The following is a 15,038-nucleotide window of genomic DNA, read 5'->3' as shown; positions in this document are numbered from 1 at the left end:
AGTGGAGGTGCTCAGTTTCTTCAGCCACTCCAAGCTGGGGCTCTGGGGATCCTGGGGATGGCTAGGCACGTTGGGCATGTTCCCATCATCGTGGATGGGCACTGGGTAGTTGTAGGGCATGGACTTGTTGATCATGATGAAGTACTTGGTGTAGGAGCTGAGTAGAGGCAGAATTACAGCTAGGCTCCGATGATGAAGGACACGACCAGCACTGGCTCCTTGGCCCAGGCATTCTTGAGGAAGGTGCCGAGTCTCGCCACCACCTTGGTCTCGGCGGCTGAAACTTTGAATTTTAATTTTCGATATTTTCACAGTTTCCAGGTGGGTTAATGACATTCAAAAAAATTATTGTGGTAAAATATACACAATGCTAAATGTATCATTTTAAACATTTTTAAGTGTACAGTCTATGGCATTAAGCATATCTACAATGCTGTGCAACAATCACAGTGACATTTTTGAAGATTACTCGAGTTAAATTTAAAATGGAGCATTCAACTTATGAAATCATTATATCTAAAAACTATGTATTTTCAAAAGATTTTCCAAAATCTTTTTCTGATTGGTTGTTCTTTAAAAGGGTATAAAAAGCAGAAAAAATAGAAATTACAGGAATGTAGAAGTTATTATACTGGATCAGGCCCACATGAAGTAGTATGATATAGTCAGGGGTGGGGGGTGTGTGGCATCATTCAGATGTATGTTTGAATCCTGGCTTCAATACTTACCTGTTGTGTGACCTTGGGTAAGTTACATAAGCAATGACACTCACTTTCTTCATCTGTAAAATGAAGATACTACCTACAGCAAAGGGCTGATGTAAGCACTAAGTTATTTGAGTCACCTAGCATGGTATCTGTCACAGAGTAGGTGCTAAATGTCAATTCTGCTTTTCTTTTCTTTAAAACAAGGTAGTTATATTAGTAAGTGGTTCTCAATCCAGGGTAATCTTCTTTCCTCCAGGGCATCTGAAAATGTGAGGGGATAGTTTTTTGTCACAATAGCTGGTTAGATACTTGGAGGGGGGCTGTGTTGAACCTCTTGCAAAGAATTATTCCCCCTAAAATGCCAACGGCACTCCCTTCTCAGAAACACAAAATGATGTCTAAGATTCCTTCTGGATCTAAAACTATTAGGTGGGTGCAAAAGTAATTGTGGTTTCTGAATCTGACCTGACCTAAGAGGCACTGACTAACACTAACATGAAGCTGCCTAGGAGAGGAGTGTCTCAAGTTCTGGGTATAACAAAAAGAGTAGAGTTAGAAAAGCGAGTCTTGGCCTTGTGACTCAGCAAATAAATTTACAAACTCTCTAAATTTGTTTCTTCAATAGTCAAATAAAGATACCTGCCCTGCTAGCTCAGAGTTCTTGTGAGGGGCAAATGAAAAGTATATGGAAAGAGCATGATTCTACACAAAGTATTTTTAAAACAGTATTATGATGGGACCAATTCCCAACTCTAGATTGCCCCCACAACATGTCAATATTTAAGGACAAATTAGTCTTAATCTTTTTCTCGATTGTAGAAAAAAACAGTTTTAATAAATAAAAGACATTTCTTGAGGTAACTAGAAATGTGTGTATGGAATAGATTTCAGAGGACATTATAGAATTACTCATTTTCTTAGGTGTATGATAGTTAAACAGATGAATTTCTTTACTCTTAGAAGATGTATGCTTAGGTATGGAGGGGCAAACTGTGATACCTGCTGCTTATTTTCACATGGTTCAATTAAAACAAAAATCACATACATATAGACATAAAGCAAATTTAACAAAATATTAACAATTATTGAGTCTAAGCAGAGGATATACAGATGCTGGTTGTACTATAATGTAAACTTTTCTGTATGTTGGGAAATTTTCCTAGTGGAAAGTTGGAAAAATGTTATTTATAGGTTGTCTTTAGGAATGAGATACAGATGTAGTCAGGATTTGAATTTTGAGGACTTGGACTGTACAACTGGGAATTTCATTCATTGGTGGTTAAATTGAACAAGAGGATCTGATTAACATCACCATGGCATTGCTTTTTTGGCTACTATAAGTTAGCTGACACTTAAACTACCTTTAAAAAAAATAGTTTCTGGAAAAATGTAGCAAAGACTCTAGTTTCTGTTAAATATTGGAAGACTTTTAATAAGAATTTAATATATGATCAATAAATGATTCAGAAATAAGACTGTTTAAATGTGCAATTTGCAATTATATAATCCGATCTCATTATATAAAGGCTCTGCTGTGTTGCTGTTTTTATCATTTGCCCTTTTTCTCTTAGATAAAATATTTTAAAAACCACACTTTTACCAGTATACTTTCGATGTTTCATTTTAAATTATGTCGATTTACTTCAAACAGAAATAAAAGTGTGCTTCATAAAGTGATACCGACCTTTAGTTTTTGTCTTGCTGTCTTTTCAGCAAGCCTGGGAAACAAGCCTCTTGACAAAACTGTGTGTTCATTGTTTCTGAGACAAAAGACTACAGCACAGCATGCATATTCTATGCTGGTGTAATTAGTACCTCAAATATTAACAAAACTTGAACTGCTGAGAATGGTGTTGAATAGCTAATTGTCCAATCATATTATAAAAGGAAATTAATACTGTTAACCAAAACATACAATAGAATACTAACATCTTTAAATGATTTATAAAATATACCAAACTACAAAAGGAATCATATGCATAACATGTAAAAAGACAACACTGAAATGTTTTATATACAATATTATATTTAGCTCCTGTAATCTGATAGAAAATTCCTCCGAATCTCCTCATTAAGTTTTAGATAGAAATACATAAACTCATCATTTTCAGTGCTTTTAAATATCTTGTTTGCTTGCTTTAAAAATCTAAAAAATAGTTTTTAGTATTTTTTAAATCAGATTTTTATGACAGAACAAAGAGATGACTGAAAAATAATTTTTCAAACATTAATTTGGGAGAGTCCAGCAACATTCAACACTGAGATTCTTCCAATCTGCTAGTCTTTTCATAGTACACAGCAGCAGCAGGGTTTTACGTAGGAGCTGGGCAGAGTTACTGAGTTCATTACCAAATAGGTGAAAGGCTGTTAACTCTTAAGTCTCATTAATAGCTAAGAAAAGCACTTGCTATAAGGAACTATTCTTAAATATGTGTTACTATTACATCATGAATTTAAGGATATACTTTTTGTTTAAATGTACCTAAGCTCCTAAATAACATGCCATAAATATGACACTATATAAAAGTTAGAGACTTAAGATTTGGATTTTGTTATTGGAAAAAAAAATTGGTGAAGTAAATACACGTAGAAATCAGTATTAAATTTATTTTAAGCCCCAAAATTTGACAAAACAACCTTCATTCCTCTAAAATCCCTGTTTCCTGATATCTTCCATTCCACAATTCCAAAAAATACCTCTGCACTTAACAGAACAGGGAAAAGAAAGAGAAAATAGAAAAAGAAACAACAGCAGAAGGTGTCGTTAAGTTGTAGTCCTATACATAAGTAACTCCATCCTTAAGAGTTACAATAAGAATGGCAGCATTTTGGAACTATCATGAACCTTAGGGAAACCTAGTCCAACTTGCCTTTTGTACAGATAAGTAAAATGAGGTTCAAAGATAACGAGTTCTTGTTATAAATCACTAGCAGTGATTCTCAGTTTTGTGGTCTTCCCATTGCACCACACTGTCTCCCTGTATTCAGAAGTTCTGGGAATACAGGGATATGACTCATACAAAAATGATGTTTTTAAGTGTATAAAGTACATAAATACTGACTATGTGATACAAGAGAACAAATCAATATTCCTATAGCTCAAAGCTTTAAACTGCCTAGTAAGTTTTTGTTGGAGACAGAAAAAGTCTTTGAGATGCCAAACACAAAAAGCCAACAACCAGCCAAACAAAAAGCCCTTAAGCACGAAGGTCTACGACTATTCATTCTACAAATACTTAGTAAAAACTTAACTAGGCCGGGCGCGGTGGCTCACGCTTGTAATCCCAGCACTTTGGGAGGCCGAGGCGGGCGGATCACGAGGTCAGGAGATCGAGACCACGGTGAAACCCCGTCTCTACTAAAAATACAAAAAATTAGCCGGGCGTGGTGGCGGGCGCCTGTAGTCCCAGCTACTCGGAGCGGCTGAGGCAGGAGAATGGCGTGAACCCGGGAGGCGGAGCTTGCAGTGAGCCGAGATTGCGCCACACCCCCCCCGCGGGGGGGAAAGGGGAAGCCCCCCCAAAAAAAAAAAAAAAAAAAAAAAAAAAACTTAACTAAGCACCAGGGTATCATCAATTCTCATTCTCATAGTGCCATATAATTAGCATTCATAGTACTTATCACAATTGCAATTTTACATGTATTCACATTCATCTGATTCATTCTGGTCACCTCCACCAGCCTTAAGGACATTTTGGTCACTGATCTATCAACAGTACCTAGCACAGTACATGAAACAGTGGAAGCGCTCAGCGAATGAACACACCAAAAGAGCCCTACTGCTCTCACTGACTGATTTTATAATAAATAAATAAAATGTGAAGTGGTAACTACAGTAAGTGCTATTCAGGAAAGCAAGAGGCTATAAAAACTTAGGTGTTAACTTAATCGAGGGAAGAGCCAGAGGGGAGGCTGAAGAGGAAAAAGCCTATGCAAAGGCTCAGAGTAGCACTGAAATAAAATGCTGTGAGTGGGGCAATGCCCTGAGATGAAACGGAGAGGTAAGCAGCAGCCAGTCTACAACGGCTTTGCTGGTCAGGTTAAGGAGGCCTGATCAGGTTAAGGGAAACAGCTTTGCTGGTCAGGTTAAGGGAAACCATTTATTTTAAGGATGTGGTGAGGAAGTGAATGTAACATAATCAAATCTGCTATTTAGAAAGATCTAGTTACAGAAGGGGGACCAGCATGGCTATAAAATAGCCAGGTAGGAGACTGTTGAAATAGCAAAGGCAAGATGAACTCAAGAGAGATTTAAAAGTAAAACCTCAAGACTTAACTGATGGATGGGGGGGTAGAAAGGTCAAAGAGGGGAGTATTAGAAGACACCTTGGTTTCTCAACTGTTTACTGGATGGATAGTGGTGCCAATGCTTAAAACAGGGAACATCAGAAGAGGACCAGATCTGGATGGGGAAGATGGTGAGTTCAGTTTAGACACCAGAGGAATTGGGAACTGAAGGACATGACCTTTTACACATACGTGCAACACTTAGATGAGCAAACTGGCAGAGAAAGGAAGAGATAACTGATCAAGAGAATCTGCATATATTTCCCAGATAAGTTTTGAATTCAGGGTCAAAGTAAATAATTGTATGTAATTGTCATTCATCTTCAGGATACTATCTTCTCACAATATCATCTCACAAATCTACATTAAAGATCCCCACAATGGGTGGCAAGGATTGGGGACCTCTGCTCTTTTCACTGATCTAGCTAGTTGCCTTATGAGGGAATCAGACAGCTGATAAGATAAAGGCCAGATGTTTAGAAATGAATGCTTCACTAGACCAGGCTAAGAGAAGAGACTATCATGTTCCATATATGGATGAGTCCCTCAATAATAAGAGGAAAAAGGGAAGAATCATTCCCATTTTTCCTCATGGATGCTTCAAATTTCTAATGTCTTCTACACCTAATTAACTTGCAAGGTGTGAAATGGAAACAATGGCACAGGTTCTTCATTTCCGTATTTAAAAAAATTTTCACTCACTCTGGATGGCTAGCACCCTAATGCACAGGACAATGTCGATAAGAATGAATGGGATCACGGATTTAAGCCACTAGATTAGGATTTAAAAAGTACAGCCTCTCTAGAGGCAAATCCAGAAGCATACAAATGATGTGGTGCTGGTACATCTCAAAGTGACTTTTTTGAGACAAAGTCTCACTCTGTCGCCCAGCCTGGAGTACAGTGGTATGATCTCGGCTCATTGCAACCTCTGCCTCCCAGGTTCAAGCAATTCTCATGCCTCAGCCTGCCAAGTAGCTGGGATTACAGGCGTGTGCCATCACACTTGTCTAATTTTTTTTTGTATTTTTAGTAGAGACGGGGTTTCACCATGTTGGCCAGGCTGGTCTCAAACTCCCAGCGTCAGGTGATCCACCCACCTTGGCCTCCCCAAGCGCTGAGATTACAGGCGTGAGCCACCACACCTGGCTGTCAAAGTGACATATTTTATCAGCATATAACTAAGTCTCATGTTCAAATGACATGTTGTGAAACAGCATCACTTGAGCTAAATTACCCAATTAACTAAGATAATACATTGGCATTTAGCTCAGTGCTGGCAGATAATTAGCATTCAACAAATGTTACCATTCATTCCATGCTGCCACTGGGTCAAAATATATTTTCCATATTGGCATAAATTATGCAAACTGTAAAGAGTCTGAATGAAAGAAAGGACTCCTATGTAAATTATCTGGATTTTTTTTTTTTTTCAAAAATGATGAATGATAAAGAGGGGAAAGGCACTGTTAAAACTCAGCTTAAAAGGTACTAGACAAAGTGTCATCACAGTGGGATGTATGCTGTCAGGAAACATAACATATGTACATATGGTACTATATTTCAACATTAGGAGGAAAAAAACTATATCTAATGATCAAAGAAAAAAGGATATACTCACTTGTCAACTGAGCTTTGGATAATTTTTCACTACAGCTATAACCATGACTGCTTTGCTGTAGCTTTAGCCATTCCTGGGCTTGGAACAGGTAGAGTTTAGCTTCTTTTCCAACAGCTACTGGTATGTTGTTGATTCTGACACACAGAAGAGCATGGTGACCTTGACATTAAAACAAAAATCATCAACTAGTTTGGTCTTACATGAAACTGAGACATGAGGACAACTCAACATCTCTACTTACCAAAATGGAAATTTAAAAAGCACAATTCTTCTTAAATCTCGCTTAACTAGGTAAATCACATCAGAATGAACACCACATTCAGAAGCAAGAGATTATTCAAATGAACGTGTGGTATTTCCTTGAAATTCAGCTGATAACTGATAATATTTCACTCAATAAACAGCAATATCTGGGGTATTTGAACACTGTATTAAAATTTTTGCCTCACTTTACAACCACTTCACATTTTACATTTTATTCATAATCTATAGAAATGTCCCACCAAAGTTTCTGTTTCTTAATATGACATAGGTGTTAATATTTAATTATACTCTTAATATAAAAAATAAACATAGCTAATAGCAGGAAAGTTTAAATGTATGTGTTCTGGGGTAGACACATTAACACCTAAAACAAAATCTGGTATCTATGACTTTTACAAAAGAACTTTCAGGGGCTGGGCACAGTGGCCACACCAGTAATCCCAGCAATTTAGGAGGCCAAGGTGGGTAGATTCCCAGCCCAAGAGTTTGAGACCAGCCTGGTAAGCAAAGTGAGATCCTGCTGCTATTAAAAAAAAAAAAAAAAATTAGCTGGGCTTGGTGGCTGAGCCTGTAGTCTCAGCTATTCGGAAGGCTGGGATGGGAGGATGGCTTTAGCCTGGGAGTCTGAGGCTGCAGTAAGCTTTGATTACAACACTGCACTCCAGTCTGGGTGACAGAGCAAAACTCTTTTTTTTTTTTTTGAGACAGAGTGTTACTCTGTCACTCAGGCTGCAGTGCAGTGGCGCAATCTTGGCTCACTGCAACCTCCACCTCCCAGGTTCAAGCGATTCTCCTGATTCTTCTGCCTCAGCTTCCTGAGTAGGAGTAGCTGGGATTACGCGCATGCGCCACCACACCCAGCATCACCACATCCAGCTAATTTTTGTATTTTTAGTAGAGACAGGGTTTCACCATGTTGGCCAGGTTGGTCTTTTTTTTTTTTAATTTATTTTTGAGACATATTCTCACTCTATTGCCCAGGCTGGAGTGCAATGGCACGATCTCAGCTAACTGCAACCTCCGCCTCCCCGGTTCAAGCGATTCTCCTGCCTCACTCTCCCAAATAGCTGGGATTACAGACACCTGCCATCGTGCCTGGCTAATTTTTGTATTTTTGTAGAGATGGGGTTTCACTATGATGGCCAGGCTGGTCTTTAACTCCTGACCTCAGGTGATCCGCCCGCCTCAGCCTCCCAAAGTGCTGGGATTACAGGTGTGAGCCACCACGCCCAGCCACCAGGTTGGTATTGAACTCCCGACCTCAAGTGATCTGCCTGCCTCTGCCTCCCAAAGTGCTGGGATTACAGGCAGGAGCCACCCACCGAGTCTGGCTTCTTTTTTAAAAGAAAGAACTTTCAGAATATGTTGTAAGATGAATACAGAATGAACCTGGTTGCACACACCAACTACATTTAAGGCCCAGAACAGAAATGGCAATAAGTTATTGCCTCTAGGCAAAGGGATTCCGGGTGAAAGAGCTAAGACAGGAGACTGTTTTTCATTTTAAGATCTTCTGTTCTCCTGCAAATTTTTTTTCTATGCTTTTGTTACTATAATTACCACTTTGATTAAACATTTTAAATATATTTAAATATACAGTATATATATCAAAGAATGTGCAAGTCTCTTACCTAAATTGATTACATATTTTGAACAGTCTTAAAAGAGACTCTGAGGCCCAATTGACACTGTAAATTGAATTCCGTTCATTGTTTCAGTATAGTTTTTGCATTATTATTTTACTGAATTGAGATTCATGAAAATTGGTAATAACTATATATGATTTTACACATATGAAAGAGAACGAATGTACTTGAAACACCTTATCCCCAATCTGTCTTGAGAAATCCGAATCTAGTACATGTTTCTCCTCCACGTTTACCAGATGATCATCACGAACTATGAGGTCGTCCAAGTCTCTCTGCTGGTCCTAAGTAATAACCCACGTCTTCTATACATCCCAATTTTCCAACACTGTCCACATTGTGCCATTTAAGACAGTAGCTGTCAATACTCAAAGTATGGTTACAGTCCGTTGAATGAGAAACTCAAAATGTGACCAAAAAATAATAAAATTGTTTCTAGTGTTTCTTCTTCATTCACCCAAAATATATTCCCCATTGGATTTTGAAAAACTGGGTTGCTGAAACTCCTTTTCGTAGCTATCTTAAAAACTTCAAAAAAAAAAAAAAAAAATCTGGATCCCTTCCCGTTATTCTGTCAATTCTGTAATTTCCCAATACTTTAAATTCCTTTTCTCACCAAAGTAGTTCCTAGTTTCTATTATCTTCTCCTAATAATATTTTCTAGGCCAATATTTTGATGTTCATCGTTGCATCTTTTAATGCTGAAGACTGTACAAATCAAAGTTCCTAATGTCATCAAGGCAAATAATTATTTGAAATACAGCACTAGTCAAATTAAGAGTACCAAGAAAAACACTTAAATTGTGAGGGTGCAAATGAGACCAAAATTAGAATGAATTAATTGCAAATTCATTTATTGAAGGAATAATTACTGATTTTTGAGGAAGACCAAAAGGTAATAATCAAATAATCTCTGATTTCAGAAGAGCCACACAGAACACAAATTAGGGAGCTTCCGGATGCTACTTAAATGCAATTTTCATCAGCTTAATTCTAGGCCTTACTGCCCATAGTAAATCTACTGCCCTAGTAGCCAAGTAACCAAACTGTTCAATATGACAACTACATTATCAAGTGTTTTACTTAGTTTCCAAAACCACTCTGCTGCAAGCAGGTCTCAGCAAATTGGTCTTTAAAAAAAAAAAAAAAAAAGGAAATTGAAGTTCCTAGGCTTAAATTCTCCCGTACGTCAGTGTTCACAGTGTGGCCGAGACAGGAAGGAGCAAACGTGCTTCTTTGGGGAAAGAATCTGGAAAGATGCGGCCCACCAGTCATTTGCACATTCGCTTGCAAGGGGAGGGTTGTGGAAATGGAAACCGGCTTTCAGGTGCGGAACACGATCACTAGTGGCGAGTGGCCGCTGCCTGGGGCTGGGAAGCCGCACTAGCGAGGTTGGCAAGGAACGCATCCCACCATTCGCGGCAGCTGCGGCGACGCTGGAGGTCCAGGTGAGGCTGGGGAAGTCGCTGGCCTCGCCCAACGTGGCAGGGAGGGGCCGGGGAGGAGCGGCCCGCGGACCCCGCCGGCGGGATAGGCCAGCGCGCCTTCATCCCTCTCCCCGCCCCCAGACCTACCATGGAACTCGAAGTGGCCGATGCGCTGGCCCTGGGCGTCCTGGGCCGCGGTGCTGCTGAAGCTGCCCCGCAGGGTCTTACCCTGGCTGCCCTGCGGCCACCAGCAGCACGTGAGGGCCACCGCCAGCAGCCGCAGCCCCCCCATGCCCGTCTCCCGCTCTGCACCGACGCCTCGGCTCACAGCCGCCAGCCGCTGCCCGCCCAAGTCGGCAGCTGGGGGAGGCGGGGTCGGCGCCGGAGACCTGCTGCTCTGGAGCCTGAGAGCCAATGAGGCGGGTTTCTCTGCCATGAGCCAAAGAAATTCACCAATCAGAGGCCGAAATGGGCGGGACACGCAGATCCGAGCGTCCCATCACTCCCCGGCTTTTGACTAGTTCCCGCCTTTTTCTTTAATAAGGAATCGGGAGGATGTTGCTTCAGGTTACGGAAAACTCATCTCTCTCCTCATTGCCTAGCACGTCTTGCTACTGAGCATGCGCGGGCGCGCTGCCACGACTCCTCGGGGCCTTCGAGGGGCATGTGGGATTCGGAAAAAACTTAAGAAACGCAGGACAGGACTGTTTCTGGTCGAGAGAGTTAAACTCCCGCAAAGAAAAAACCGTGTTCTTATGCAGATTTTCTTCCTCGGGGCCTGTATAACCTACAGGACGTGTCCGATTTAATGTCTCAAAGACACTTAGCTCCGCATGACCACAATTTAACGCATGACTTCCCTTGGCATCTCCAGCCGATTTTTCCCCCCTAGGTTCTCTGGCTTCTCGAATTACATTATCTCCCACCCCCACTCTCCGCAGACCAGACCGCTGGGAATTGTAGCCCCTCGCCCCACCATTCAATCAATTCAATTACAAGTGTGGATTAGCCCCTCTTCTGGTGAGGGTGGGAAGCAGCGGCCACAGTCCTACTCAGTTCATCACTTTCTTGGCCCGTGGCAAAGGCCGTCTCTACAGTCTTCATTCTAATTGGCTACAATCCATCTCTACCCTACAGCCACAGAAAGCTGTAGGAAACAATTTGCTGCACTTGCCTTCAAAGGTTCTCAACTGCCTTTAGCACACAACCCAAACTCGAGAATACGGCTCTTTCAAATGTCTGTTTTCTCATCTCCATCCTTACTGCCGTTGGTTTCCTAAACACTCCCAAGTTCTCCCTTCTAGGCCTATATCACTCCCTGATCCCTCTGGCTGGAATACTTCTGCTTATTCCAACACTGGACCTCCTCACCTTCCTTTTCCTCCTTTACTCCTCCTTCCCAAGGCACTTTAAGAAGCCTTTCTCAAACCCCTAAGTCTGTAGTAGATGCCCCGGAACCAGGATCCCTTACTTCCCTACCAGAGCACTCACGCACTGTACTGTAAGTATCCATTCATGTGTCTGAAATCTCCGCCTCTACTGTCGGATCCAGCTGGTCAGCGACTATACTTCTTTATTTATTTATTTATTTTTGAGGCGGAGTTTCGCTCTTGTTGCTCAGACTGGAGTGCAATGGCCCAATCTCAGCTCACCGCAACCTCTGCCTCCTGGATTCAAGCGATTCTCCCGCCTCAGCCTCCCGAGTAGCTGGGATTGCAGACATGCGCCACCATGCCCAGCTAATTTTTTATTTTTAGTAGAGATGGGGTTTCTCCATGTTGATCAGGCTGGTCTCGAACTCCCGACCTCAGGTGATCTGCCCACCTCGGCCTCCCAAAGTGCTGGGATTACAGGCGTGAGCCACCATGCCGGCTATACCTGTCTTAATGAAAGTGAGGCAAGAGAATAGGACCTGGGGGCAGGGAACCTAAGGCCTTTTCACACTGACTTCCTAGAACTAAATTTAAAGGAAAACCCTAACTTTCCACCCTAAGTAACAAAAGGACCAGAGGCTATGCCCTTTGCAAAATCCCCACCTTTTCTGTGAGGCAGATAAGAAATTGGCTGTCCGTACCCAATCAGACTGATTGCCAGCTGAGTCTTCGTTTGCATAGAAGGGCAACTTTGTAATTCTGTAACATTGCTTTTTGCAACCAATCAGATGTTTCCACAGGAGTGTGACCTTTGTAACTCCACTTCAGCCTCTGATTCATTGCTTTCCCCAAGGAATCAGACCTAATGGGGGCCACTACTTCATTTATATGAGGTGAGCTCCAAGTGGCCAATGGGAAACCTCTAGGGAGTATTTGGACCCAAGATGATTATGTATCCAGGCCCTTCTGCGCTGTGTACTTGCATTTTCTTTTTTTGAGACAGAGTATCACTCTGTCACCCAGGCTGGAGTGCAGTGGCACAATCTCGGCTCACTGCAACCTCTGCCTCCCAGGTTCAAGTGATTCTCCTGCCTCAGCCTCCAGCTGGGATTACAGGTGTACACCACCACACCCGGCTAATTTTGGATTTTTAGTAGAGACGGGGTTTCACTATGTCGACCAGGCTGGTCTCCACCTGCTGACCTCAAGAGATCCACCCACCTCGACCTCCCAAAGTGCTGGGATTACAGGCCTGAGCCATCGCGCCTGGCCATGTACTTTCATTTTCAATAAATCCCTGCTTTCGTTCTTTCGTTGCTTCATTCTTTTGTTGCTTCATTCTTTCCTTGCTTTGCTGTGCATTTTGTCCAATTCTTTGTTCAAAATGCCAAGAAACTGGACAACTTGCAGTCAAGACCCTCCACTGGTAACAAAAGTAGGAGCTCAAAATTATTTCATGAATAAATGTATATAAATTATTTTCATTTAACAACAAGCTTCTATAACATATAAGCAAGTTCTCATAACAGACCTCACCATTTAGAAAAAAAAAAAATCTTGAGGGACCACCTCCTACCATATACCCAGCATTTTCAGTATTTCTGGCTGACCAGGAATATGCTGGAAGTATTAATATTTTGGGATTTAAAAAAAAAAAAACTGCAAGGGTTCTTTATTATAAAAGTAATCCATGTGTCTCATAAAAAAATTCACAGTCAAAAGTATATAAAGTGGGCTGGGCGCTGGGCGCAGTGGCTCACACCTGTAATCCCAGCACTTTGCGAAGCGAGGTGGGTGGATCACCTGAGGTCAGGAGTTCAAGACCAGCCTGGCCAACATGGTGAAAACTCATCTCTACTAAAAATACAAAAACTAGCCAGGCATGGTAGCATGCGCCTGTAATCCCAGCTACTTGGAGTCTGAGATGGGAGAATCACTTGAACCTGGGAGGCAGAGGTTGCAGTGAGCCAAGATTGTGACTCTGCACTCCAGGCTGGGCGACAGAGCGAGACTGTCTCAAAAAAACAAAAGTATATAAAGTAAAAATTAAACTCCCCATTTCCTCCTTTCCCTGCCCATATCTCATCCCTAAAGGTAACTTACTTTAAGAGTTTAGGGTGAATCCTTTCAAGTAAACAATACCACGAATACATGTGGTATTTGTAAACCAAGGACAGGAATAAAACTGGTCCTGAAGAAAAATCATAACTCAGGCCTTGCATGCTGTTAGGCCTCTCCTATCTTTTCTTTCTTCTCAATCAACTTTGTTTTTCTTGCTGTGAAGACAGGCGTTTTGGCTCCTCAGTTGCTTTGAAAGAACACGGCCACCAAAAAGTTCCAGCTTTGTAGGACCTCAGAGTTCAAGTGGAGTAACCAGACTATACTAGCACCTTAGTCGAGTTCTAAATCCCAAGAAGAGGCTTCAGTTGGCCTAGAGTCAGCCAGATTCCATTCTGTGGCCTGCCTGGGTCAACTTGGGGAGATCATAAAGGACAGTGGGGGGAGGAGTCTGGTCAGAAAAAAAACTGTACGTATCAACTGCAATATATTTTGGTCTTCATTCCATGCTGGTACATTCTTTTTAAAGGCTATAAAACAGTTTACTGCATTTTAAAAGTTAGAAGACATTATACACATTTAGATTATTTCCAGTGTTTCATTATTGCAAGCAATGCAGCAGTGAACAATTATCTATATTATACATCATGGAATTTGGGGGGTCATAGAATATGAACATTTGAAATTTTCATATATATTACCACTTTGCCTTGTAAAAAGGTTGTGATATGATACTTCCACATATACACCTGTACTGGACGTTTCCATTCGTTTTCAGCTTTGCCAAACATTATATTGGGGAAAAAAAAGATATTTATTTATCTATTCGACAATATTTAATGGTCATTTATTCTGTGCCAAGTCTCTAAGGACATGCGATTACAGCAGAAAACAAAACAAAACCCCCATCCTCATGGAACACTAAACAGAGGGCAGTGACATCAATGTAAATGTTGAGTGCTAGGAAGAAAAATAAAGAAGTGTAAGATGATTCAGCAGGGTTGGGCAGAGCTCGCTATTTTAATTGTGGTGGTCAATAGGATGCCATTCAAGCTGAAAACAGAAGTAACGGCAAAAACTAGGCAGACATCTGGGGAAAGACCATCAAGGTCCCGGGGAAGTAGCATGCCTGGCACATTGAATGAAGAGCAAGGAGGGTGGGGAGGCTGGGGCGGAGTGAGCAAAGGGGAGAATAGGATAAGATATCAGCGTAGGACCTAGGGAATATCTTTATCATGATTGCAAGCCTTCTGCGCTGTCTGTAATAATAATATTATTTTTTTTTGAGACGGAGTTTTCCTCTTGTTGCCCAGGCTGGAGTGCAATGGTGCGGTCTCGGCTCACTGCAACCTCTGCCTTCTGGGTTCAAGCGATTCTCCTGCCTCGACCTCCCAAGTAGCTGGGATTACAGGCGCCCGCCACCACGCCCGGCTAATTTTTGTATTTTTAGTAGAGACAGGGTTTCACCATGTTGGCCAAGCTGGTCTCGAACTCCTGACTTCAGGTGATCTGCCCACCTCGGCCTCCCAAAGTGCTGGGATTACAGGCGTAAGCCACGGCGCCCGGCCTGAAATAATATTAACAACAGCAAAAGATCATTTTGCAGGCCAGGCACGGTGGCTCACGCCTGTAATCCCAGGACTTTGGGGGGCTGA

At 41.7% G+C, this 15,038-nt stretch overlaps 1 protein-coding gene across 3 annotated transcripts in view; it reads right to left on the bottom strand.

The window, feature by feature from the left end:
• GPR180 (G protein-coupled receptor 180) overlaps positions 1 to 10,314 on the bottom strand; it is a 54,309-nt gene extending 43,995 nt beyond the window's left edge. For 2 of the 3 annotated variants that reach the window (XR_009213306.1, XR_004247782.2), the window contains exons 1-2: positions 10,100 to 10,276; positions 6,616 to 6,774 (exon numbers count right to left, since the gene is read on the bottom strand). Coding sequence is in view for 1 of the 3 variants with exons in the window: in XM_032151106.2 (XP_032006997.2) it covers positions 6,616 to 6,774; positions 10,100 to 10,244 (304 nt within the window). In the remaining 2 variants the exon portion in view is untranslated. Of the gene's footprint in view, positions 1 to 6,615; positions 6,775 to 10,099 lie in introns of all 3 variants that reach the window. The other variant, XM_032151106.2, reaches the window with a different exon arrangement.
• Between the last annotated feature and the right edge of the window lie 4,724 nt (positions 10,315 to 15,038).

This window comes from Hylobates moloch, unplaced genomic scaffold, assembly GCF_009828535.3.
Source record: "Hylobates moloch isolate HMO894 unplaced genomic scaffold, HMol_V3 SCAFFOLD_4, whole genome shotgun sequence".
NCBI classification, from domain to species: Eukaryota; Metazoa; Chordata; class Mammalia; order Primates; family Hylobatidae; genus Hylobates; species Hylobates moloch.
The sequence above is the reverse complement of the archived record's forward strand: the minus strand, read 5'-3'. Positions and strand labels throughout refer to the sequence as shown.